Source organism: Siphateles boraxobius, unplaced genomic scaffold (assembly GCF_051911475.1).
Source record: "Siphateles boraxobius isolate OS27281-9 unplaced genomic scaffold, OSU_SipBor_1 3, whole genome shotgun sequence".
Lineage (NCBI taxonomy): Eukaryota > Metazoa > Chordata > Actinopteri > Cypriniformes > Leuciscidae > Siphateles > Siphateles boraxobius.
This window is the reverse complement of record NW_027508919.1, coordinates 3,698,071-3,726,043: the sequence shown is the minus strand read 5'-3', so window position 1 is coordinate 3,726,043 and position 27,973 is coordinate 3,698,071. Positions and strand designations below refer to the sequence as shown.

At 38.9% G+C, this 27,973-nt stretch overlaps 1 protein-coding gene across 5 annotated transcripts in view; it reads left to right on the top strand.

Moving 5' to 3' along the window:
- psd2 (pleckstrin and Sec7 domain containing 2) overlaps positions 1-27,973 on the top strand; it is a 78,534-nt gene that overhangs the window by 41,480 nt on the left and 9,081 nt on the right. For 4 of the 5 annotated variants that reach the window (XM_077247425.1, XM_077247427.1, XM_077247428.1 and 1 more), the window contains 7 exons: positions 1,273-1,730; positions 2,988-3,695; positions 22,342-22,536; positions 22,628-22,708; positions 24,901-25,013; positions 25,839-25,897; positions 27,794-27,883. In XM_077247425.1, the coding sequence (XP_077103540.1) occupies positions 1,357-1,730; positions 2,988-3,695; positions 22,342-22,536; positions 22,628-22,708; positions 24,901-25,013; positions 25,839-25,897; positions 27,794-27,883 (1,620 nt within the window). In that variant the 5' untranslated portion in view covers positions 1,273-1,356. Of the gene's footprint in view, positions 1-1,272; positions 1,731-2,987; positions 3,696-11,854; positions 12,340-22,341; positions 22,537-22,627; positions 22,709-24,900; positions 25,014-25,838; positions 25,898-27,793; positions 27,884-27,973 lie in introns of those variants that run through there. The other variant, XM_077247429.1, reaches the window with a different exon arrangement.

Genomic DNA, 27,973 nt, shown 5'->3' with positions numbered 1-27,973 from the left:
TTAGTATTATACTGCTGTGGTATTGTTTTGAACCAATAATTCTTCACATGCTCGTCCTTGGGCCGTGTAAAAAAACTGGCTTTACCTTCACATTGTAGTGCACAGCTAACTCTCGACATGATGCCATCCAGTGTCCACAGGAATCAGCTTCCGGTTTGAGGGGGTTCAAGTTTTCCCTGGTGTTTGCAGGCTCAATAAGTGGGCGGGCAATGAATGGGTGGGCAATATGTTAATGTTTCGTCTTGACGTCACAACGAAACGGCTTATTGGTGCGTTCACGTGCTATGGTAATTATGGTAAATACCAAAAGCCGACGTGGAAAATGCACATGAACACCCCCTCATGTGGTATTTTCCACTGGGCAGCTCGTAGAATATTATGATGCACGAGTTGCCGAGATGAGATAACCTTTGACCTTTTCAAAATGGCGGAGAGCAACGCGAGAGTCGTCAATGGCAAAAATATGTACTATTCATGATCTAGAAAATTTACCGTTTGAGTTTTGATGAATCATCTTCTTGCTGTAGCAGATGACTTAATCAATCTAAAATAGTTTTAGCTAAATAACAGGTCTGGATCTCCATCTTTTTACCACATTACGACAACAAAAGGACTTGAATGCAACACACTGGTAAATACCAGTTCACAAGTGGAAAATATCATGTTTTCCATAGCATGTGAACGCACCATTTGACTCGTTTGAAAAACGATTAATTTCATTGACTCAGAGTCGACTCTTACTTTTGAAAGACAATAACTTTATATACGTTGCAGTTTCAGATTTAAAACTATGCAGGATGTGTTCATTCACTTAGAGCTATGTTACACACTACATGAAAGGTCATTTTCAAAAATCCATAATTGGGGCACTTTAAAGCCAAAATTATTTATCCACTTTCATTTTTCATGTCCTAACCAGATGTGACTGACAAGCAATTTGTCTGTCCATAGCCTGGAACATTTGTCTGACAGGAGATATTTACAATGGTGTTATTTATGATCAATGCCTTCAGTAGGCAGGTCTACACTGAGTGACACCATATAAATAAAAATGAAACAATTTACAGAATGTCCTGTCACTTATTGCATCATTCCTGGTAAAGGGGCAATTTTATATTCTTACGTGAACAATTGTCTCATTTGTTTATATGTAGGAGATTATTTATAATCATAATGCATTACTGTATTTCTCAGTAGGTCACTATCCTCTATTATTCAGGGCTCACATTTATCTGACATCTCATTGCTCTGTCTTATCTTTTTCTGTAATAGGTGTGAACTTTGGCCCTCTCCCTTGTTTCCGACCCTGACCTTGTGACCCCAGGCTACCAGGACATTGTGATTGAGGAGGCCACCATGAGTCAGGAGGGGCAGCAGGACCCCCTCCGCACAGGCAGCCCACCTCCAGATACACCCCCAGCACCTGAGGGAGAAGAGGAAGCTGACGGCTCGAAGGCTCAAGATCTGGAGCCCTGTAATGGAACAAAGACAGAGGAGGAGCGTCAAGGTGAAGCAGAGGACAGAGAAACAGAGAATAACCGAAACACACAGTCCAGGGAAAAGGAGGATGAGATGGTGACATTAGAAAAGGAAGGTAGAAACAGTGAGATTGAGGGCAGCTGCGTGGATCCTGTAACAGAAAACTGTAACGGGGACACCCGTGAAGGTGAAGACACACAGTCTCTGCCGCCTCAGAGCCCAGAAAAGGACAAGCCCCTGTACTCTCTGAGGTTAGTAAAATAAGAATGACTTTTACATGCACTTTAAAACTTTGATTTCAGTCAGACTGAAGCAATAATTCATCTTTAAAAAATGTAATGTCACTTTAGTTCAACTGAAATTGTGCTGGTCTGCATATTCTCCTTAAGACAGACAGAGCTAGCGCATGTACAAAACACAACTATTCAAAATTTGCTTCAGCATTGATCAAAAGTGACAGTAAATACTTTTACATTTTATTAAAAGATTTCAGTATAAAAAAGGCTTTTCTTTTGAACTTTTTATTTAACAGAGAATCCTGAAAAATATGGATCATGGTCTCCACGAAAATATTAAACAGCACAACTGTTTTCAAAATTAATAATAAAAAAAAATGTTGAGCATCAAATCATCATATTAGAATGATTTCAGAAGGATCATGTGACACTGAAGAATGCAGTAATAATGCTGTTGCATCACAGGAATAAATTACATTTTTATTCAAAAAGAAAATTTTACAAATAGTTCACAATATTACTGTTTACTTGGACACCTAAACTTGACAGATGAAGACTGTAGCTTAATTATAACTGCACTGGTAAACATACTTAATAATGCATATCAGCCTTTGACAGCAACATTTACAGTCAAAAGTAGATTGTTGATTTGCAATTCAGTAAATTCCTTTTCCTGTCATTCCAATTCTAACTTAATTTCAACTTCCTGTGTGATGTGCCGTATGTGATTCAAACAAAAGCGCTAAACAAATAAAATTGACTTCCAAAACACATCCTAATGATCTTCTAAGAAAACAATCTGGCTGGATTCTGAACAGACCCCGAAATGATCATTAAAACCCCATGAAAGACAAGACATCCATTGTTTTACAACAAATTTCACAATGCCAGGCTTGTCATGTCGTACAAAATGTTTCGAATATGAAACATGTGTATTACAGAGTTTAGCTGTGCAGTTTTTCAGTGTCAGGCTTCACAAATGATGTGGCATGCATGTTACAATGCGGATGGGGAGATATTTCGGGCACCATACGTGGCAGGGGAGCTGTCCTGAATGAAGCTCCCCTCTGCTGGGACTCCTCCGCTGCAGTCATGATGAAGAACTGTGATAGCAGCCTGAATAAAGATAGGAGCATGTACCGCGCATGCCAGCCAGGCTAAAAGCCTTTGTATACGGTCTAAAGCCAGACCTCTGTAGCCAGGTGTGTCTGTGTGATTTGATTTTTACCTCTAGGTTTGGGAATGCTTTAACCGGCGTCTTTGTCACTGCAGGTTTGAGAATGGGACCGAAGATGACAGCGAAGGGCAGGAGGATGACGAGGGGATCCCGGAAGAGTCTTTAGCGCAGGGGAACCTAGATGCCTTCAGCTCCACATTTGAGCTCTCCGTAGAGGAAGCGGATGCTGAGGTAGAGGACGAAGAAGAAAAGGAGGAAAGGGAGACTGGAAATCAGGACAGTTTCAGCTCTACGTTTGAGAGCATAGTTGAGCAGGTCGCCAAGACCACGGCTGTGGAGGAGGAAGAGGACGACGGAGAGGAAGAGTACGACAGGACGAAAGAAAGCCAGGACGGTTTCAGCTCCACGTTCGAGCGCATCGTCGAGTCTGAGCTTCTGAGAGGCGGGACCTGCTACAGCAGTTTGGATTCTCTGGACGTGCTGTCGCTCACCGACGAGACGGACAGCTGCGTAAGCTTCGAGGCGCCACTCACCCCTCTCATCCAGCAGAGGGCCCTAATGGGCCCCGAAACTCCAGAACTGGAGCTGGAGACCGTGCAGGAAGGGGCTGAGGGCGAGGCAGATCTGGGGACGGATACGGCAAGGGATGAAGCCAGCTCTGCAAGTCCACTACGGACCACTATACCAGGAAGCAGGTCGGAAAATGTCTTGAGCCAGCCGGCACAATGGAGCATCCCTAATGGATTCCACATTGAGCTGTCTGGGAATGGAGAGAGTGGAGACACGATGCCAAACTCTACCAGGTAAGGATGCAACTAAATCTCCTGCTTGGCCTGTCCAGTAGATGGCATGCACTGCTAGTTAATAACCTGCTCTCAAACTAGTGAGCAACAAGTTTAATGCTATTTTTCCCCTCACTGAATGGAGTCAAGATCCACAGTCAATGATTGTTTGCTAATTGTTACTCTGATGAGGCATATGTACCGTCAGAACTGCGTAGATATGAGCACCCTAGGCTAAATGGAAAAAATGGGCATCTACCAATTTTTTTTACAAAACTCCCAAAACGTACCAATACAAACTATTCACTGCAGTTTCCAGATGAAATGAACATTGTGGTAGTAAAACACCAACAACGTTTATTCTTTTTCCACACAGATTATGATTACGGGGCAGAATATCAATTAATAAAGACTTATTTCCTCACGGTTTCTTGCACAATGCTAATACTGTGACCGCAAAACACTTAGGGCCAGATTTACTAACAGCTTGCACCAGCGCAAACCCTCTTTTGGCGTTAAAAAACTAAATCGGAATTTACTAAAGCCACACAGTGAAAAATTAGCGCTGAAAAGTCGTGGACGGTTATTTTTGTGTCTGACCTGAGTTAACCTTTCAGATGCAAAATGTATGGGTAAATAAATCATGCAAGGTGATTTACTAAGGTTTGCACTAATACATTTTCCGGTATTTGTGCTATTATTTACCACCCAAAAAAGCATTTCTTAAACCAGACGATAGTTTGCCCTGCTCGTGGTAGATTGCGTTGGTCATTATGGAATGGACTCCCATCTGCACTTTTTTGGAATTGTCCTCTAATGCTAATTTGTCCCGTTCAGTAAATCTGGCCTTTAGTGCATGATTTGTTTAACTAATACATTTTGACATCGCATTACCAGCTCCATATGTTTGGATTTTCTGATATAGTAAACTTGTTCAGTTGCCCATAAAGAGCTTAGAAACCCGTGAAATGCAGTTTACGATAAAATAGCAAGCTAAAACGGCAATGGTTACTTCAGCAAATGCAATTTTATGCCACGTTTTCTTATGTTCTTATTTGTTAGGTTTAGTGTAGGCGGTATGTTGTTTTCAAACGCAACAGAGCATACATTTTTTGACGCCACTCACTATAAATTTAATTTCCAAACTACCACGATACGTACAACAACCAACATAATAAAATATTGACAATTCACACCGGATTCATCTGTTTCAGATAAAACTTTTGAAAGTGTTGTGAAACGTGCAAGCAGCATCGTAATATCATTTTGCAGAAATGTCGTCATAGGCACATTTTTCCAATGAGCCATTTATAAGGGTAGCCTATCATGTCTGTTTTGAAGAGAGTCTCACACTGCGACCTAGCCGACTGGAAATTTCTTTATATTTCACGGATCTGAGCCAGTATCCAAGAGGAAAGATTTCCACCTCTGGGAGCCAGTGAGGGATTGTCTAATATAACTGCCCTCCCTCTCTCTCCCTCTCTCTCTGCATCCATCTGGACTGGACGCAGCAGCAGATGTTGTCGTTTTTTTTCCTCCCCAGTTTTAAATGACTAGCAGCTTCCTGCCCCCCAGTCTGCCTGAATGAGGCATTGTTTTTAAGGAGTGACATCATCGCTTTTGGCTTTCCTCTTTCACGACGGGAGCCTTGCTCTACTTTTCAGTCACACTGTGCTTTTTCCAAGTGCCGCTTGGCAACACGTCCATTTGAGTCCCTCTGTATCAATGCAGTTGGTTTTTGTTCACTGACAGGGTCAAAGCTACATTTGATGTATCTTTCGTGTCCAGTTGACCTCCATATTGCACTCTATTCATTAAAACTCTTAACTCACTCTCTTAGCATTAGCGGCTAACTTTATTAGCCTGTGGTCTACCAAAGACTGGTAACGCTACACTAGTCCCCCATGTGTTCTTCATTAGCAGTTCTATGGAGTTGCTTAGTGCTTAAATGTGGTTGATAAACTCATGCAGCAAATGAGTGCTGCATGGTGTCTACAACAGCTAACAGAAGGAAAAGAACATATGCTGGTAATTAGCTAATTCACAAAGCCTCACGAGCAAAATGCTAGCTAGGGAGTAACTTAAAGCACAGTCTGTTTTAATGATTAGTTCGCATTATTTGAATTGGGGTAGCTAAAAGGATGCAGAATTGCAATTCAAATTTGAAATAGAATTAATTAAAAATCAAAGAATTTTATCTAACTCAAAGTAAATCAAGCAAACAAACAAACTGAATGGTGACTGGAAAAAACCCTGAAAAGATTTATATATCATGGATGAAATATGTGAACTTTTGAAACCGTAAGTTGGTGGTGTTATTTAATTAGACAATAGCATCTAGCTTGCTTGGCATTTCTATTTTAAGGTAGGGGACATTCAAAAGAGCATTTTATTGGACAAATAAATGGCAAGATTGATCAATATCTGTTTTACACTTTTAAGTAGCATTTCAGGCCTCACTACCGTGACCATAGTCTCAGCCTCAGACGTCCTGCCCATGGACTTTTGGCTGAATGTCTAATGCATAAGGCACACAAAATGGGAAACACTTAGGAGTTTCAAAGTCGTCATTGATTGGTTGATTTCTACAGGATTTCCGGGAGACGTTTGTGTCGTATTCTTTAATGGTCTGCCTGGTTTAGGTCTGAGACAATAAGCGCGTATTAGGATCAACTAAACGCTGAATTTTCAAAAGTGTGTGAAGTTTGCGCCGCCATTGTTGCCGTAAACTTACACAACGTTCTTGAATTAATAATTTATTAGATGCACGCCGGTCTGTTATTGTAGTGACATTACATTTTCACACCCCTAAACATGACGCAGAACAAAACTAACAGTGATTGGTTGCTTTACATGTCGGTCAGACGGTTTCTGGGTGGTCCTTGGCCAATGAAAGCTGCAATAGAGTCCAGACCTTCTGCCGTCAGTCTGAAGTCCTGGCTATACGAAACTACCGTGACCATAACCACCATAGACATTGAAGGGCAAATGTCCACCTCAATAGTCAGATTAGCAGTTAACTGATTTTTCAACTGAGTTTTCAATTCTTGAATATATAGTATATATGAATCCTGACTATATAGTTACACAGATGATTAAAACTCATTGTTGACTAAAAGTCGCAAAACTTTGAATCTTTAAACTATATTCATGGTAGATTAGTGTTTTTTTAAAACCCTGTTTGCCCCTAAAACTAGGATAATGCTTAGAGTTCACTGGAGAGGAAATGCAAGTGAGTCCTTCAGTTTGTGTTTTTCACCTATTTGGTGACATAGTTAGAGAAAAAATCGAGTCCCGACCCTGCCTCTTTCACCACCCCCACACCTTTCTAAAGCTCATTTATTATTTCTTTATCAGACACTCATAATCTCCTTCTTTATCACACACACACACACACACACACACACACACACACACACACACACACACACACACACACACACACACACACACACACACACACACACAAACAAACTTCCTGTCTGGTTCCGCTTCAGCCTGGTTGTGTGAGCAGCGGGTGAGTGCTGTCTAGCTGATGATTATCCCTACAGGATGCAGGAGAGCTGCACACACACACACACACACACACACACACACACACACACACACACACACACACACACACACACACACACACACACACACACACACACACACACACACACACACACACACACACACAATATCTCTCTCTCTCTCTAACATCTACACACTGGATGTGATAAACATTGCACAAACACACACACTCTTGCATACTTTCATACAACAAAGAGAAAGGATTACTGTTGAAATCCTTTGTTTTTCTCCAACCGCACAGCCCTTTTCTTTAGGTATTCTGCTTGTGTGAAATCAATATTATTTACTCAATTACTTTTGCAGGTATTATCCCTTGATAATTTCGTTTGTACTCTGACTGTTATACCCTTTCTGAAATTTGTCTTTAACCAGCATGAAATATAGATCTGCTATTGGTGAAATATCAAGCTAAGTTTTAATCCATACACTGCAAAAATCGCTTTCTTAATCACTAACTTTGTCTTGTTTTCCAGTATCTAAACACCCCAACAGGAAAAAATTACCTAAGAAGTGCAAGTGCACAAGATATTTATTTATTAATGTAACAAATTAAGACCTATACATACATCCTTATTACACCTCTTCAACTGCTCGTTAATGCAAATTTAATCAGCCAATCACATGGCAGCACTCAATGCATTTAGGCAAGTAGACAGGGTCAAGATGATCCGCTGATGTTCAAACTGAGCATCAGAATGGGGAAGAAAGGTGATTTAAGTGACTTTGAACGTGGCATGGCTGTTGGTGCTAGACGGGCTGGTCTGAGTATTTCAGAAACTGCCGATCCACTGGTATTTTTACGCACAACCATCTCTAGGGTTTACAGAGAATAGTCCGAAAAAGAGAAAATATCCAGAGAGAGGCAGTTCTGTGGGTGAAAATACCTTGCTTAATGCCAGAGTTCAGAGGAGAATGACCAGACCGCTTCAGCTGATAGAAAGGCAACAGTAACTCAAACAACCACTCATTACAACCGAGGTCTGCAGGAGAGCATCTCTGAACGCTCAACATGTCAAACCTTGAAGCAGCTGAACAACAGCGGCAGAACACACACCGGTGCCACTGTCAGCTAAGAACAGCAAACTGAGGCTACAATTCACACGGGCTCACCAAAACTGGACAATAGATGATTGGAAAAACATTGCTTGGTCTGATGAGTCTAGATTTCTGCTGTGACATTCAGAATTTGGCGTAAACAACATGAATGGATGGATTCATCCTGCCTTGTATCATTGGTTCCTGCTGCTGGTGCTGTAATGGTGTGGAGATTTTCTTGGCACACTTTGTACCAATTGAGCATCATTTAAACACCAGTATTGTTGCTGACCATCCCTTTATGACCACAGCGTACCCATCTTCTGATGTCTACATCCAGCAGGATAACACGCCATGTCACAAAGCTCAAATCATCTTAAACTGGTTTCTTGAACATGAGTCATGACAATGACTTCCCTAAACTCAAATGCCACCATAGTCACCAGGTCTCAGTCCAGTAGAGCATCTTTGGGATGTGGAGGAACGGGAGATTCACATCATGGATGTGCAGCCGACAAATCTACAGCAACTGTGTGATGCTATCATGACAATATGGACCAAAATCTCTGAGGAATGTTTCCATCACCTTGTTGAATATATGCCAATAAGAATCCAACCTAGTACTAGCAAGGTATACCCAATAAAATCTGCTAAATTTGTCATGTTTTATATTGTAACTTGTCTTACAGTCAACATGAAATCAAAATGGACCCTGTTTATTTGTTAATGCATGTTCCTGGTCTTATTCGGTACAATTCACTGGTGCAAATTATTTAAAATAAAAAGTATTTCTTCGTAACACTGTATCGAAATGCAATAATGATCCTCCTTTGGAACGAATTGGGCTGGCTAGTTATAAGGTGTGTTGCGGTTTCATGTTGACCTAAAGCATAAACCTTAATAAGTGTATTATTATATTCCTTATTTCCTTTTTTTGTTGTTTTTTTTGTTGTTGTTTTTTGTTGGTAGTAGGTAACAATTTTTTCAATAATCAGTGGCCATTTCAGCATTAGCAGAATATAAATCTATTACTTCTCTTAGGTGCAAACTTTATGGAGCATAAGTCATAAAAGCTCTGCAGGTCAGATAGCTTGCGAGCTAAAGTGCTGGCTAGAGTAGAAAGCCTCTTTAGCTCCATGTGTGGACGTGCTAGCAGAACCGCAAAGCTCCCGGAGCACAGATGAGTTGAGATGAAAGTGAGCTGACTGTGAGACTCTGCTGAGCTTTAGAAGTGCAGAAGTAAAGCTCATCCATAGAGAGAATAATCTCTTGTGCCGTGGAGACATCAGCAACGGATGATAGGGAGAGAGAGAAAATGTTATTACTATACTAAGGATGTGTGTGTGTGTGTCCACACATATGTGTGTCAGAATAAATCATGATGGGTCTTTGTCATTCGCACTGCCGTGCTGTTAAATCCTCGCAGGTCCTCATCACCGAGAAGTCTGTCTTTACTGGGTTTAAACCCAGTCTATATTTAGCTTCATCATGTCTCTGTCTGACACTTCAGTACTGCTGTGAGTTGCACAGCAGCTTAAAATGACTGCAAGAAAGGAGAAGAAATTTATAAAGGAATAGTTCAGACAAATATAACAATTTAATTATTTATCTCTCTCTTGTTGTTCCATATGACGTCCCCAGAAGACATACTTTATTATGTGCTGCACAAAAGGTGTTTTTTTTTTTTTAAGAATATCCTGGCTTCTATTAATTATAATGAGAGAAAATGAGGACTGGGGCTCTCAAGCTTTAAAAAAAGACACAATGGCACCAAACATTTATAAATGTACTAGAGCAGATGTCTAGATTTTCAGTGAATTACTTAGATTTTAGTCTTTTTCTTACACAAAACTATCGTATGGCCTTGCGCAAGTCAAATGAATGACTTTTATGACTTTTAAGCTTTTAAGTGCCCTGGGAAGGATTATGAATGCTACAATTAAATTGCAGTTTCAGCCAGGGGTATTCCAGTGAACTTTCAATAGGTCCAGTCTCTTCACTTCCTTCCCATTAAAGTCAGAGGAATCGTAATCATAACTGTTTCAGATGCCATTATGTTTGGCTATGAAATGAAAAAAGCCATGTGCATGTCATGAATATTTATTGTTCATTTTCAAGTTGGCAGCCATAATACCTTGTGACGGGAAGAAATAATAAATCCTGTAGTCTAAACAGTCGGTTTTGTTATTGCTGAGTAAAATGAAAACTATTAAAAATAATTTTTAATAATTGAAATAAAGCTAAAATTATTAGATTAAGAACACTTAAATAAGAATTAGACTAAGTAAGCTATATAGAAAATAGTAAAAATTGCAAATGCACTTACCAAAATTACTAAAACAAAAATTAAAACAAATGACTATAAAGTGAATTAAAAAAATTAATAAATAATTATTAGTGCTATCAAGTAGAGTAATTGTGATTAATCGCAACTAACAAAAGTGTGTGTGTGTGTGTGTGTGTGTGTGTGTGTGTGTGTGTGTGTGTGTGTGTGTGTGTGTGTGTGTGTGTGTGTGTGTGTGTGTGTGTGTGTGTGTGTGTGTGTGTGTGTGTGTGTGTGTGTGATAAAAGAGAGCCAGCAATATTTGCATACCGCCATGTTGGGGTGAGGTAGGATAGCCTAAGTGATGCAAAAAAGCATATAAATTAAAATGCATTTAGTTTACTCATAGAAAGCTATTTTAGTTAAGTGCAGATCAGGTGGAGGTTAAAAGGTTCTGAGAAAAAAAGAGTGAAGATTCTGAATCTGGAGCTAACATATGACCTTTAGTTATCAAGTTAAGAGAGACAGGGAGTGAGCGAGAGAAGGATGATTATTAGTTTTGATGCTGGTCCGGCGTCAGATGTGATGAGCATTGTAAACAATAATGATGGTCATTCAGCTGAATGATCTGATGTTTGATGATGAGGGGACAAACATGTTGTGACTGCAGGTTACTGAAGCATGGCCATACCACAGATAGCAGACTAAACTCACACACACTAACAAGGCCCTTTACTGCCTCATACATCACAGCGCTTGGCCTCACATCCTGATCTTCAAGAGATAACTGCAAATTTGAAAAGATAAAGGGTTACGGATGGAGGAGCATTTTGTCATAAAGTGGTCTGTGTGTGAGTGTGTTGGACGTTATCTGTTTCCTTTCTGCCCATCTGAAGGTTAGTCATGCTGAATGGAAATGTTGTAGGACATGCTAGAGCTGCATCACATGATCCAGTTCAATGTGAGCTCAAAGTCTGCACGTGTGTGCTTTAGTATGTTTCTGGCTTGGAATAATTTATATTTTTCATGTGCTCAAGTTATAGTCTCTGGAGTACATTCATATTTTAGTTTCCAAGTAAACTAATAGGGATCTCCCAGCATGCCTAACCGCTTTAGGAAGAATAGTATTGTTCCGAGTAATAACGTTATGGCTGCTAACTGTTGTAATATTTATTGTATGATACTGTTTGTTATTATTATTATTTTATTCGTTTTTGTTGCTATTTGTTATGTTTTGAAGAATACATGTTAACATTTTCGCCATCAGTGAGCGTGAGGGATGAAAAGAGGCAGAACTCTAATAATAGACGCGCTCGCGCTCGCGGCCTGGCTGGTGCTCCCGGGCTCGGGTCCAGATCGCTACTTCAACATCGGAAATATGGAAATGTGGCTCGGGCAGGACTCATTGAGTAATTCAATCCATCCAGAGCGACTCTCTCCGCCCCCTTCCCTTGTGTCCGACTTTGAGGAACTTCACACTGGGAAGCCGTTTACGCCGGAGCCAAACGCGCGCGCAGATTCACTTTGAATTAGTCGCGTCAAAACCTTTATTTATCGAAGAACATAAACGGCATGCGGTGACCCACGTCTCCAGAACGCCCCTTTTAGCAGCAGCTGCGTCGAAATCTTATTCCATTTGGGAAAAACCTGATTACTCAATGCGCAAAGCGCCCGAAGGCGAATGGAGTTGAAGGGATTTTTCTCGCTCCGCGCGGGATTGATGCCTGATCTCCAGTGAAAGATGTGGAAAGATGAATATGAGGTGCATTTCGACTTTCTTCTGGGACTTCTGTAAGTTCTTCTCTAGCTTTTATTACTTCTAAATAGCGGAGTTCGCTTTAAAAGACCTCCAACAGACTTATAAACGTCCTCTTAACTTCTGTCATGAAGTGGAAGTTGTATTCTTTTTGGGCTAATAAATGAGTTTATTTATTGACGGTAGCCTACTGAAGTTAAAAGTCCTGGGTTTTTCTTTAATTATGTAATCTATATACACACAGGGTATGGGACAATGTTTGGACTTTATACAGTTTTCTGGTTTGGGATATCTTGCCCTTTGGTCTTTTGTGGACACATCTGATGGTTGTTTTTCTCTGGATATGGCACACTTGCAATATATACTTTGTATACAATATATATATATATATATATATATATATATATATATATATATATATATATATATATTTATATATATATATATTGTGACTCGGACTAGTTGTTACATATTTTTACTCAGTATTTAGTCAGTATTTCTCAGTGTAGTTTTTTTAAGTCAGTTTTCCATTTTCACCAACATCTCAACAATCATTGTCCAGGAAAGAAGTACAGTTCATTTAACATGTTGCCTTTTTGTGACAAGATGCCCCACTTGTGGGACCTGCCATTAGCCTATATTTGAGTTTTTTCAACAATAATAGTAAAAAAATTACTCACAAATATGATTTGACCATACAAATAGATCTACATCAGTCAAAAGAATATAATAATTAATAATTTGCTTAACATTTCAACTTGTAACAACTTGTCAGAATAAAAATGTGCTGACCTGCCTTAACCTGTGATTTATGGGACAGACATTTTGTACAAAGAAAATACATCTTTCTGTTAAAATGCCTTCATTATATAGTTGTGTCTGGTTTGAATGTATGCCAGTGTGGTTTTATTGTTCACTTGTAGAACTTATGTAAAAATATAATGATATTGGACTTTTTAGTTTATAGAGGAAATAATTTACATACAGAATTGCAATTTAAAGCAATTTTGAGCTAGATATTTGATGCCGACATACAAAACCAGTGATTATAAAAAGCATTCCCTGTGTGACAGCCCCGGTCTCCCCAAACTTAGATATTAAACTCTCATCTCTTCCGTCATCGAATGGTTTTTCGATAAAAACATAGCCTGAGGGACCTTATAGTGTGAGAGAGTGTTTGCTAACCTAAATCCCAAAGTAACCAAAATGTTTTCATTGCACAGTCTGATGCGTGATGCATTTCTGTCAGACATTGCTGCATGGTTTAAAGTATTCCAGTTAGAAAACACATATAAAGGGGAATTTGTGTTTTTGGCTAACTGACAAGGAGGCAGCAACTCCTTCACACCTAACTCTGTTCGCCCAACACACCCTCTCCGACATGCGGGTAGAGAGAGAGACGCTGGCATGTGAGTCATAGACAAGCAGTCTCATGTTTAATCTCCTGCCTGGCTCAGCAGCCGCACAGGTCCTCACAGAGACACGGCTGCTGGGTTTCTGGATCACTATATATCAGTACTTCCACATTAAGCCCTGCCATAGTCACTTATAATGTCTAGAGCTGGTGTTAGCAGGGCATCAGGCTGTCATTTATTTTTAAATAGCAAAATGTGGAAGTTCTTTGTATTGTCTAGGAATTGAAAAACCCTTACAGAATGCTCTGGTGGTACACTGATGAAATCGGATGAAATGTTGTGGTACTTTGATATATTCCATCTTAGCCACCAATGTTACATATACAATGGTACTTAATCATTACCATTTCCAATCATTACCATTTTCCAAACATTTCCAAGTAATTTTTTTTTAATAAAAGTAAATTATTTACTTAAATGTCATACTAACATTTATTTTCATGTTAGCTATAATAGCTCAGCTACTCCTGTAATATTATACATCATTGGCAATGTCCTACTTAAGTTCTTTTAAAAATCAATAATTCTATAACGTGCAATCTATCATTATTATTGATCACAGCAGTCCTGTGGCAGATGGAGACATATTGCTTTCCGATGGGGTTTGTTCAGCCATTATGTACACAGGACTAAAATACAAACAGCCAGCTGTTTTGACACCTGATTGCTGAAAGTCTATGTCAGGAGCGCTGAACCAGTCATGAGAGTCTGCCGATCTAATTCACACCTGTCTCTGTGCAGACGCCGGTGCTCACATACAGGAGGTGTGAGTCATATTTGTGATGATTCAGTGAGTGTTTTGACTCACAGGAAAAGGGAAGGAGATGATTGTAAAACCTGAACTCAGATGATCTTTCCTCATGTCTTCCTATTTCACTGATGGATACATTTAACAACACTGATCAATCAATCATGTGATCAATAATTTATCAGATGTGTGTACACTTAAAAATAAAGGTTCCAAAAGGAGTTTTTGCAGTGATTCCATTTAAGAACCATTATTGGTTCCTTAAAGAACCTTTCAGTTACCATTTTTGGTTCCTTTAAACTTTCAGTTAACAGATCTTAAAATAAACCTTTTTATTCGTAGTGTGGAGAACATTTTAAAATTCTAAAGAACCTTTTTTCCACTGAAAAGGTTGCATAGATTTTAAAAGTTCTTCATGGAACCATTTATGCAATAAAGAGCCTTTCTTTTTAAGAGTGTATCCCCAGCCATTTCTTATTCTTCAGTGTTTTGAAGCCCATTTCTCAAAACTTTCCAGTTACTATTGTTTTTATTTACTAGTATGATTTTTTAGTGTACTAAAGTTTTCCACTAAATAATCAATTAATTCAATTAAATTCAAATTTATTTGTATAGCGCTTTTCAAAATACACATTGTCTCAGAGCAACTTTACAGAAAGTGCATTTCGGAAATGTACATAGAAAAATACAGTCAGTTAATCATGTATTAATTTAGGGCATAACATATCGCCGGCGTTGAGTCGTCTCTTCACAGGCGTCGAGTCGTCTCATCACAGGTGTTGGGGCATCTGAAGTCTCCGTGAGGGGCTGGATACAAACTGGAGCTGACGAATGCTATTAACCTCGGGACTAGCTTCCCGAGATAACAGCAGAAAGGCAGATGGGAAATAATTAACATAGCTGATGTTCATAATGTTAATGCATTCGAACTGATTCAGCAGTAGTATAAAAGGTAAGCATTAGGTGAATGCTTGGTTAAATAGATGCGTCTTTAATCTAGTTTTAAACTGGGACAGCGAGTCTGAGTCTCGAACAATATCAGGAAGGCTATTCCAGAGTTTAGGAGCTAAATGTGAGAACGCCCTCCCTCCTTTAGTGGACTTAGATATCCTAGGAATGACCAGAAGCCTCGAATTTAGTGATCTTAAAGAGCGTGATGGATTGTATGGCGATAGAAGGTCTGTTAAATACACAGGAGCTAAACTATTTAGGGCTTTATATGTCAGTAGGAATACTTTGTAATTGATACGGAACTTAATAGGTAACCAGTGTAGAGATGATAAAATAGGTGTTATATGATCATATTTTCTTGATCTATAAATTGTAGCTTGTTTATTGAGGATGCAGGACAACCAGCTAATAAAGCATTACAGTAATCTATTCTCGATGTCATGAATGCATGAACTAGCTTTTCTGCATCAGAAACAGATAGCATGTTACGTAGCTTAGCAATGTTTCAAAGGTGGAAAAAGGCTGTTCTTGTAACATATGAAATATGATTTTCGAAAGTCAAGTTGCGGTCTAGTATAACACCCAGGTCTTTTACTGTAGTGGATAAAGTAACAGGACATCCTGCTAAATTAAAGTTGTATAGTAAGGGATTTTGTGGGTAGTTTTTTGGACCAATAAGTAATACCTCCGTTTTATCTGAATTTAATAGCAGGAAATTACACATCATCCAGCATTTTATATCATTTAGACACTCTGTGTCAAGTTAGATAAGTCAGTGTTTTCATCTGGTCGTGATGAGATATGTAATTGAGTGTCATCAGCATAACAGTGGACAATTAATTCCATGTTTACTTATAATATTACCAAGTGGCAGCATGTATATTGAGAATAGCAGAGAGCCTAGCACAGATCCTTGCGGCACTCCATAGTCTACTGACGTTATCTTTGATTTTTCCCCATTTAAACAGACAAAATGATAATGGTCTGATAAGTACGATCTAAACCAGCTTAATGCCTATCCCTGAACACCAGTGTAGTTTTGTAGTCGATCCAAGAGTATTTTATGATCTATAGTGTCGAACGCAGCGCTAAGATCGAGTAGAACTAGTATTGAGATACAGCCTTGGTCAGAAGCTAAAAGTAAATAATTTGTAATTTTGACTAGCGCAGTTTCTGTGCTATGATGCGGTCTGAATCCCGACTGAAATTTTTCATAGATATAATTTTCTTGCAAGAAAGAGCACAGTTGAGCGGACACAATTTTTTCTAGTATTTTAGACAATAATGGAAGATTTGAGATGGGTCTGTAATTTGCTAAGTTATTTGGATCTAATTGCGGTTCCTTAATGAGAGGTTTTAGTACTGCCAGCTTGAATATTTTTGGAACATGACCTAAAAATAAAGACGAGTTAATAATATTAAGAAGAGGCTTTTCGACTACAGGTAACACTTCTTTCAGTAGTTTAGTGGGTATTGGATCTAATAAACATGTTGTTGGTTTAGATGCAATGATAAGTTTATTTAGCTCTTCCTGTCCTATAGTTGTAAAGCGGTGTAGTTGTTCTTGAGGGGCCATAATTGAGGCTGAATCATAAGACACCATAGAGGATTGTACATTTACAATTGTGTTTCGGATGCTTTCTATTTTCTCATCGAAGTAATTCATAAAATCATTACTACTATATTGTAACGGAATATTTTGCTCTGGTGATGTCTGTTTATTTGTTAGTCTAGCCACGGTGTTAAATAAAAACCTTGGATTATTTTGGTTATTTTCTATTAGCTTGCGGAGATGCTCAGCCCTGGCTGCTTTTAGAGCCTTTTTATAACGTGACATACTGTCTTTCCACGCCATTCTAAAGACCTCTAAATTAGTTTGTTTCCATTTACGCTCTAAGTTACGAGTTTCTTTCTTGATAGCATGCGTAGCACTGTTGTACCATGGTGCTTTAGTTTTCTCTCTAACCTTTTTTAATCTAATTGGTGCAACAATTTCTGATGTACTAGAGAAAATGGTGCTCAAACTGCTAGTCATTTCCTCTAGTTCATCTGTTTGTTTGGGTGCACTGAGCAGCTGAGATAGATCAGGTAAGCTATTTGAGAATCTATCTATAGTGGTTGGAACGATTGTTCTGCCTGGTCTATAACGTGGCGCAACATGACAAATTTCATCAGTACGTATTATGCAAGTTACCATGTAATGATCAGTGAGATCGTCACTTTGCGGTATAATATTTATATCAGTTGGATTGGTTCCATATGATATAATTAAATCTAGTGTATGATTTAGACGATGAGTGGGACCACTGACGTTTTGCGTGACCCCAAAGGAGTTTAATAAATCTGTAAACGCAGCCCCTAACGCATCATTAGTATTATCTACGTGTGTGTTTAAGTCTCCAACAATTATTGCTTTATCGACATTGACCAATAGATCTGAGAGAAAGTCTGCAAATTCTTTTAGGAAATCAACATATGGCCCTGAAGGTCTATATACGGTAGCCAAGGCTAGAGATAATATGGATTTGTTTCTTACATCTAAGAGCGTAACATTTAGCACAAGTACTTCAAACGAATTAAACCTGTGACCTGTTTTCTAAGTAACATTAAGAATTATTGAGGGGATGTTTTTTGAATGGGGATGATGGTGGAGCATTTGAAGCTGGAAGGGAGCTGTGTGAAGTCTCTTTCTGCTTCAAACGCTCCACTATCATCCCCATCACAAAAAAAAACAAATCACTGGACTTAATGACTGCAGGCCTGTTGCTCTCACATCTGTGGTCATGAAGTCATTTGAAAGACGGTTGTTGGTCTACCTGAAGGACATCACAGAGCCCTTGCTGGACTCCCTGTAGTTTGCTTATTGAGCAGTTTCTGTAAGTTCTTCTCTAGCTTTTGTTGCTTCTACATAGCGGATTTCACTTTAAAAGACCTGCAACAGGCTCGAACAGTTAAGTGGATGATGCAGTTAACATGGGACAAATAAAAACCAGGGACTTATGCAATCCTTTTCATGGACTTCAGCTCGGCCTTCAACACCATCATCCCAGCACGTCCAATATCTGTACAATCAGCACTGGCGCCCCCCAGGGATGTGTGCTCTCCCCACTGCCCTTCTCTATGTACACGAAAAACTGCATTACAAAAGACCCTTCTGTCAAACTCCTGAAGTTTGCAGACGACACCACAGTCATCAGCCTCATACACAATGGTGAAGAGTCTGCATATAGGCAGGAGGTTGAACAGCTGTCTGTCTGGTGCAGTCATAACATGGAGCTGAACACACTCAAAACAGTGGAGATGATTGTGGACTTCAAGGCAAAAACAGCCCAGCAGAGGTTGTACTTGCTTCACCAGCTGAAGGTGCACAGGTGCTGCTGATGCAGTTCTACCCTGCAGTCACTGAGTCTGTCCTCTGCACTTCGAATTACTGTCTGGTTTGGCTCAGCTACAAAATCAGACATCAGATGGACGGTTCGGACTGCTGAGAGGATTATTGGTGCTCCTCTGCTCACCCTCCAAGAACTGTAGAGAGGAAAAGGGCTCAGAAATTAATTCGGGATCCCTCGCACATCCAAGTCACTTTTTCTTTGAACTGCTCCAGACCTGGTTAATTCGGCCATACTGAAATGCCTTTGTGGTCTCTGAATGAAATCAGGAAACAGTTATCACCCTAAACTACTGTTCATCACGTAGTGCGCCTGTTACTTTAGTCCTCACCTAGAATTACAGTGCTTACCCTGTGCAACCCTTCCTGCGTGACTGTTTGCTCTGTGCTATGTGAGATTTGTCTGGGCTTTTCTAGGGCACTGTGGGTAATGCTGATGAAGGGGCCATCTGCTTGGGAGGGACACAAATTACACCCTCTTTCTCTCTCCCGGAACACCAGGTTCTGCTGGCGCCATGGCAACCAACACATTAACGTTCCTTATCGTGTTTGGAGCTAATGCGATTGTGCTAATTAAATTAAGCAAAAAATATTTGACTCGTCCACAATGAAAATGACAGCCATAATTTATTCAGAAGGCAGTGGACAGACACGCATCGAGAAAACTGCTGTCCAGTAAGCATACGCCATCTGTATTTGCAGTATGTTTCTCTTCATGTCTGCTCTCAGAGTGATGACAAAATAATTTTTTGCACTATTTTTCAAAAGTTTAAGGGCTCACCAAGCATGCATTTGTTTGATCGAGTCAGTAAAAACTGTAATATGGTGAAATATTATTACAATTCAAAGTACGTTTTCTATTTTAACATATTTTTAAATTTATTCCTGTGATGGCAAAGCTGAATGTTTTTAGCATTGTCAGTATTACATGATCTTTCAGAAATCATTCTAATATGCTGATTTGCTGCTCAAGAAATATTTCTGATTATCATCCCTGTTTTTGTGAAAACCATAATACATCTTTTATAAGATTCAGTTTTCAAAAGGAACAGTATTTATTTGAAATAGAAAATTACTTTACTGACACTTTTGATCAATTTAATGTGTCCTTTCTGAATAAATTATTAATTAAAAGTAACTTATGAAAGATTGTGTATTTTAGCCACAATGGTCGACTAGTCATTTTTTGTTATTTAAGAGATTTCAAGTTGATCCCCTTTAAAGCGCCGCCACTACCACCACACACGTTTTGCAAGTCTTTTGCCCTGTCGCGTCTCTATTTTTTTGAGCGTTCCGCCTCAAACTTTGTGTTTTTAAGCCAAAGTGTCAAGTTATAAATAACCCAGCTTTTAAAAGTCTCAAGTTGAATTCTGTTCCATTATGTTGCGCAGAGTCTAGCTATTTTTAACCAGAAAAATGAATGTTATATAAATGTCCCATAAGAAACACGTCTGATCAGGATCAGGTGAACCCAAAAGCCTAAATTATAGTTTTTATTCCAGCAACCCAATGAAAATACACAGTTTTGCACATCCCCTATACTTAATGTTTATGATTACAATGAAACCCCATAAGGCACATTAGCTTATGCACATTGAGCTGTGTACCATAACCAGACAGAAGTTCATAAATAAATCATATGAAAAGCTTGGCGTCTGTCACTTCAGTAATGGCCTGCCTGACTCACTCAGGTTCTGTCATCTCTGGGGCACAGCAGCCAACGCGCAAACTCCTCGTCCCAACAGCTTCGTTTAAAGAATATCCTAATGAGCCATTGCCTCCATTGCAGTAATTGTACACATCAAGATTTTAATTAGTTGAATTAGATGTGCTGTTTCTCAGCTGGAAAAAAATATTGTGTTTCTCTCAAGATGCTCTTTGCTACCCGTGAGCTTAATGCTAATTCAGTGGCATAAATTGCAGGAGGATTGTAATGGCCTTGGATTGGGTGCTTACTTCAATAGCATAAATTTGAACACTAATGTACACGTGTATGATGCTTTTTGTATTTTAGGATTAGATCATCTCTGTTCATCTCTTTTTGGATTTAGGTAACAAATCTGATGGACAAAAAGCAGATCAAAACCAATTTGGTCCACTATCTCATCAGCTCATCCAAGATGGTCAGGCATGTTGACCTTGATCTAAACAGCTAGCCAATTAACCATTTAAAGCACCTTGGACCAGCTAATGACCTAATATGTACACACAGATAGGCCAAAACATTATGACCTGCCTAATATGCTGCTTGTCCACTCAACCGCCGAGGCATGGACTCTACAAGAGCTCTGAAGGTGTCCAGTGGTTTCTGGCACTGAGTTGTTAGCAGCAGATCCTTCGAATCCTGTAGGTTGCGAGGTGGAGACACTGTGAATCAAACTTGTTGGTCCAGCACATCTGACAGATGCTCAATTGTATTGAGATCTGGGGAGTTTGGAGCCCAGATCAACACCTTAAACTCTTCATCATGTTCCTCAATTCCATTCCTGAACATTGTGTGCAGTGTGGCTGGGTGCATTATAGATCCACTTCCATCAGGGAACACCATTGTCATGAAGGGGTGAACCTAGTCTGCATCAATATTTAGGTAGGTGGAACATGTCAAATTTACGTCTACATTAATTTGCTGGACTCTGGTTTACCAGAGGAACATTGCTCAGAACGTCACACTCCCTCCACTGACTTGTCGTCGTCCCACAGTGCATCCTGGTGCCATAATTTCCCCATGTAAATGGCACACATGTACACGGCTGTCCATGTGACTAATCGGACCAAGCAACCTTTTTCCACTGCTCCAAGGTCCAGTTCCGATGCTCGTGTGACCATTGTAAACGTTTTAGATGGTAGACAGGGGTCATCATAGGCACTCTGATTGGTCTGCAGCTACTCAGACCCATACGCAGCAGAGATGCATTGTGTGTTGTGACACATTCCTCCCATAACATCACTAAAAGTTTGTGACTTGTACCACAGTAGCCCTTCTATTGGCTGGGATAGACGGGATAGCCTTCAGTGCCCTCGTGCATGAATGAGCCTGAATGTGCATCCAACACTCTGTCGCCGGTTTGTTTTTCTCCCTCCTCAAACCATTGATGGTAAATTCTCACCAATGCTGACCAGGAGCAGCACACAAACCTTGCCGTTTCAGAGATACTCTTGCCCAATCGCTTTGCCATAACAATTTGGCCCTTGTCAAAGTCGCTCAGATCTTTATTCCTGTCCATTTCTCCTGTATCCAACACGTTGATTACAAGAACTGATAATTTGCTTGTCATTCAATCCACTCAGACCTTAATATGTGGCCTTGTTAGGCGACGATCACGACATTAGCTTTACCTGTGACTGGTTATAATTTTTTGGCTCATCAGTGTAAATTAAACCCTATTTCTTTTTTTCCATCAATAACTTGTTTTTATTGAAGAACATACAGTTCTTGAAACTTCTGGAATCCCAAAGTGAATTGTTCTTCATTCACTTGGCTTAATTTTTCATCTAGGAATTGATGTTTTTTTCTTTTCCATGTTTGTCTCCACAGTGATGCCAACCTCACAGATGTGCTGTGCGACTCGGACCCTGAGTTGGGCTGCGTGGACACGCTGGAGAGAGGCAGCACAGATACTCTCGCTAATGGTTGCCGCGTCGACACAGATGCTGCCAAACGACTGGCCAAGCGCCTGTTCTATCTGGAGGGCTTCAAGCGCTGTGACGTGGCACGACACCTGGGCAAGAAGTGAGTGTTTGTGTATGAATGAGCGTATTGTATAGGACATGGAGTAGAATGAAATGCATACCCACAATCCCTCTTTCTGTTTCTCCTGCAGTAATGAATTCAGCCAGTTGGTGGCATCAGAGTACCTGAGCTTCTTTGACTTCACTGGGTTGTCATTAGACAGAGCGCTGAGGTGAGAACATTTTAACTATGAAATACGACCAGGATTGTCAGTGACTTGAATTATAACAGTGCAGATACTTTCCCATTCCTTATTGAAAGCAAAATGCCAAATGTAGCCACACAATACGCAGCCAGACTGAACATTTGATGTTTAATATAAACACCTATCAGGTGAGTGGGAATTTGGACCAATGATGTTTCAGTGTGCGGGTCTACCGTGGCCGAGAGAGCTCAACCCGCTGCAACTGAAGAAAACACATGCAAATAGAAAAACACCCGCAAATTAAGAAAACATCTTCATCAGTTTCACAACACATGTTTACTCCAAATACTCACAACACAACCAAATACAGAAACGCGCTGCAAATAACAGAAACCACAACGGAAACGTTTCCAGGTTGCCCCAATAAGTGACGAACCTGGCGGGGACATGATTGCTCATGAGCATCCCTAATGTCCTACTCCCTTCTAAGGGCAGAAGGCAGAGCCCTTGAAGTGGGGACTTTGGAGTGAGCAGGGCACTAGCAGGGCTGTTTGGAACGCACTTGCTCAAGGAAGCAACGAAAGACAATGTCATTTCCTCATTATTTTCACCTGGGATGTTCCCATGACAACGCAGCATGGTGTCCATCAGCTGAATAGTTGTTATTACCAGAAATATCTTATTACTGCTGTTAACATAACTGTTGCAAATAAATATACATTTTATACAAAGAAAGTTTTTAAAATATTCTTTATATTTCTTTGTGTGTTCCATCTCATCTTTGGACCATGCATCACCTAACATTTCTTATGAAACTTATTTAAACATAACATGACAACATTTGTACAATGTAACTGATGTATAGATTAACATCTTTCGCTCATGTTCTTTTTCGCTATCTTTTTTATTTATTTATTTTAGTTGTCAGCTCATTGTTCTTTTCTCATTAGTATTCTGATGACATTGAACATATTGTTAACATTTTGTGTATTGTATACAAAGTTGTATGTCATAAACATGTAATATCTGTATGTTTTGCAAATAATAATAATAACAAAATAAAATAAAGTAGACTTTGAGCTGTAAGCATGTCCCAGCCGGGTTCGTTACTTATTGGGGTTTCTGTATTTGGTTGTGTTGTGAGTATTTGGAGCACACATGTGTTGTGAAACTGATGAAGATGTTTTCTTAATTTGCGGGTGTTTTTCTATTTGCATGTGTTTTCTTCAGTTGCAGCGCGTTGAGCTCTCTCGGCCACGGTAGGGTCTATGCAAAAATATAAATCAAACTAACAAAACATTGCTTTTTCATGTCGGGGTCTGATTAGGACACAATTTTACAATTCCTCAAAGTGATGTTTTACAGAAAGTCTTCTTAAAACACTGCACACATGAATTGGCTTCATAGTTTCCATGTATAAGTACCATACAGTTGTTAGGCTGTAATAAGGGGAAGTAGTTTATTTCAAAATAATACTCATGCATGTCACATATTCATCATGTCTTAGTTCCACAAATACTCCTAAAACTGGAAACAATTAAGCATGCCATCACTGAAATACCTGCACTGCAAGAAAAGGAAGAACCAAGTGTAGTTACACAGTGTGGTTAAGAATATTTCAGTCCTGGACTAACAATAGTTCCCTGAATAGAACGATAATCATGGCAGACAGTCAGTGGGATCGAAATCATACTCTATGCAAGTACATAAACTAGTTTGGGTCACTTATAAGATGTATTTGGCAACACATGTACCAACAATCTTCCCAAACCTGTAATGAGAAGTGCTGTTGTCAACAAAAATAAAAGCTTTAAGGGCTTCCTGCGGTTTTCCACCAAAATAAAAAATTGATGGTTTAACATTTAAAAATGAAGAAATCAAGACAGCCATAAATTTTAGAATGGCAATTTTATGCCTTTTGTATTTTAATAATAAAAACATATCGCTACTAGACATTTTCCACAAATGGTGCAGCCCTAACATGAACACAAATTCTTCTAATGTAGTTATGCAAGCTCAATTTCATTGCTGGGTTCTTGAATGCCAGATTTTACTTTGTAACACAATGCAAGTACACGTTGCATTACTATAGCAGACATTGGTGTAAGGAAATAAATACAGTAAAGAATAGAAATTCAGGCTATAGTATTTGGAAGCACTAGCATATTTACTCTTTCTTTGTACGGCACCATGCTTCTTTTCGTTTACTCTGGTTGCAGGAACTTCTTGAAGGCGTTTCCTCTGATGGGAGAGACGCAGGAGAGAGAACGTGTGCTGGTGCACTTCTCCAAACGCTTTTGCCACTGTAATCCAGAAACTCTCACCTCAGAGGGCAAGTCTTCCAAACGCATTGTGGATTGCTGTAGATTTAGATAGAATTTTATAATGGCTGTACTCAATAATATATATATATATATATATATATATATTATTGAGTACAGCCATTATAAAATTCTATCTTCTATTCTATATACACACAGGTGAAACTCGAAAAGTTAGAATATCGTGCAAAAGTTATAATTTTGATGATTATGGCTTACAGCTTATGAAAAAGCCATATTCAAAATCTCAGAAAATTTGAATATTACATGAAATCAATAAAAAAAAGATTTTTAAATACAGAAATGTCGGCCCTCTGAAAAGTATGATCATGCATATGTATATAGTTATATATACTAAATGTATTAGTTTCACCTTTTAATTTGAATTACTGAAATACATGAACTTTTGCACGATAATCTAATTTTTCGAGTTTCACCTGTATAAGGTTTTCAATTAACTGTTATGCTACATTGTGGCACACATGAGTGAAGTTACACATACAAAACTATTCCAAAACCTAGTAAGCCCTTTGCCTATACATAGGCTGCTGCCTTCAAAGATGGCTTCTTAACTGAAGTGGAATTTCATAAGTGACTTATTTGGAGCATTCATTTAATGTTAGCTTGCTGCTAAGCTAGCAAAATGTGTTCCAAATGATGCACTGCACTACACTCCTAAAAATAAATTTTCCAAAAGGGCGTTTGGACGCTTATCTCTATCGTTATCTTTATAGTTATCGTACTTGGTGTGAACTGGCCTTTATAGTTTCATATATTTGTTCTATAAAATTTATGATTTTTATTAACACTTTTTTTTCCCCATTTCTTATTAATAGATGGTGCTCACACCCTGACCTGTGCACTTATGCTTCTTAACACAGACCTGCATGGACACGTATGTATTCAGCAACACTCACACAACAGCTCTTCTCTGGGTTGTTGAATCCAAACATGTCTAACATTAGCATGTTTATTAGACTCGTTTATCAACAAAATGTTGTGGTTAATAATGAATGCATACAAGAAGAGGAAATAGTGGACAGAAATTTGATTTGATTGTGGATTGTGCAGTAAAATGAGGGAAGTACTGCAGTTTACTGCAGTACCTGGATCTACTAGCGATTGCACTTTGATCAGAAACACATTAGATTGATCTGGTCTTCAGTTCTGTCTCATATTTCTATATTCTGTATTCACTCCAACAAAGTAATCAGGAACATGATGTTATGCATATATAGTCGGTAATTACTTGGCTAGCGGTCATTACAAAGAATGCCACAATTGACCAATCAGAAACAAAGTTTCCAGAAAGTGTTGTGTGAAGAAAAATATGTAATGTTTGAATATGAAGCTATTTAAAAGACAAAAATGAATAATGTTATCAACTAAACTGAAAATCTCTTCCTAACCATGTGTGCTTCATAGTGTCATTTTCATTAACAAGCCTCTCGTTGCCGTTTCTCTCAGTAATATTACAGTTCTCTCTGACTTTGACCTAAACATGTCTCTCTCTGTCTCTCCATTTCTTCTTCCGTCTCTCTTTCACTTTGTCTAACCCACTCTGCGGCAGGTGGTAAGTGCTTTTCTTCTCCTCCTCTTCTCCTCCTCCTCCTCTTTTCTTCTTTGTGTTTTTGTCTTCTCTCAATGGCTTCGGCTTTAATGTGTTTTCAGAATGTTTTCATCCATCATTTGTGGAATATTACTCATCTAAAGTAGATCTCTGTGGTAGGAGGGAGTCGGTCAGACTGAGATATTATTGTGCGTTGGTTGTGATGTTTGTGGAGCTAGTTTGATACTGCCATCTGCTGACAGCTTTGTGAACTGCATTTATCTTAGAAATGTCTAATGTGGTTAAATATGGTCACTGTGACTTTGCCAAGTAAGACACGTTCCTGGAACAACATTCCTGTCCGAACATTTAGTCCTTACCCTACCCGTAACTTGATAGGTGAATGAAAACTTGTCACTCAAATCTGATTGGTTGATTTGAAATTTAGTTCCAGGATCAACAAAGACGTTGATCCAGGAACATGTTGTACTTGGTGAAATCCACCTGTTAAATAAAGTTTTTTTTTTCCATCCATATCTGTGATTTTATTTCTGTATTGTTACTTTAGCATTGGTTTTGTTACCACTCAGTTTTCAATATGATGATGTATATTTACAAAAAATTGCCATTGTACCATAGATTCTACCAAAATAGGCTACTATCCTAAATGCTATATTAATGTGCAATATTTAAAATATTACTGACAAATCTCTTGGCAATTGTTTCATTTCTCAGACAAGCTTTTGCTATTTCCTAAGGAGGATCAGTGTTTGGGGAGGTTTAAACAATTTTACAGGAATTGTACAAAAATATGGTAAAATGTTGTCTGAACACTTCTAATAGTGATGCACAAGGTACCCAGCGAGGATATAAGCAGTATTATTTCTCCTTTTTCAAATCTTTAAATAAATCTTGAGAAACGCATGATGTGGATTTAACAGCCTCAAGCATTTTTCCTCAATTTCCATTCACAGTTTCTGCCGTTTTTAATTATGTCAATGCATAATTTAACAATTTAATTTATAGACAAAAGGCAGATAAAAAAAGCTTTGCTATGTCACAGTTCATTCCTTCCAAAGTTAGAAGACTATTATCCAATGAATCTGGTGTTAGCGAAGCTTAGCGAAGGGTCAGTTGATTTTGTCAATGATATTATGTTAGTAATTGGCATGTGCAATTTTTGGCTCATAATCGGCACATATTATTATTGTTGTAACACTGTATTGTGTTATTGCGTTGCAGAACATTGGGAAGAAGATGTCCTACCAGCAGTTCATTAGCAATCTAGACGGCCTAGATGATGGCAAAGATTTTCCCAAAGAATTGCTCAAGGTAATTATTTAGGATTTTCTATAAAAAAAATATATATTTTTTTCAGGATTTTCTATTATTCTATTATTTCGGACAACCAGCAGGTAAGGA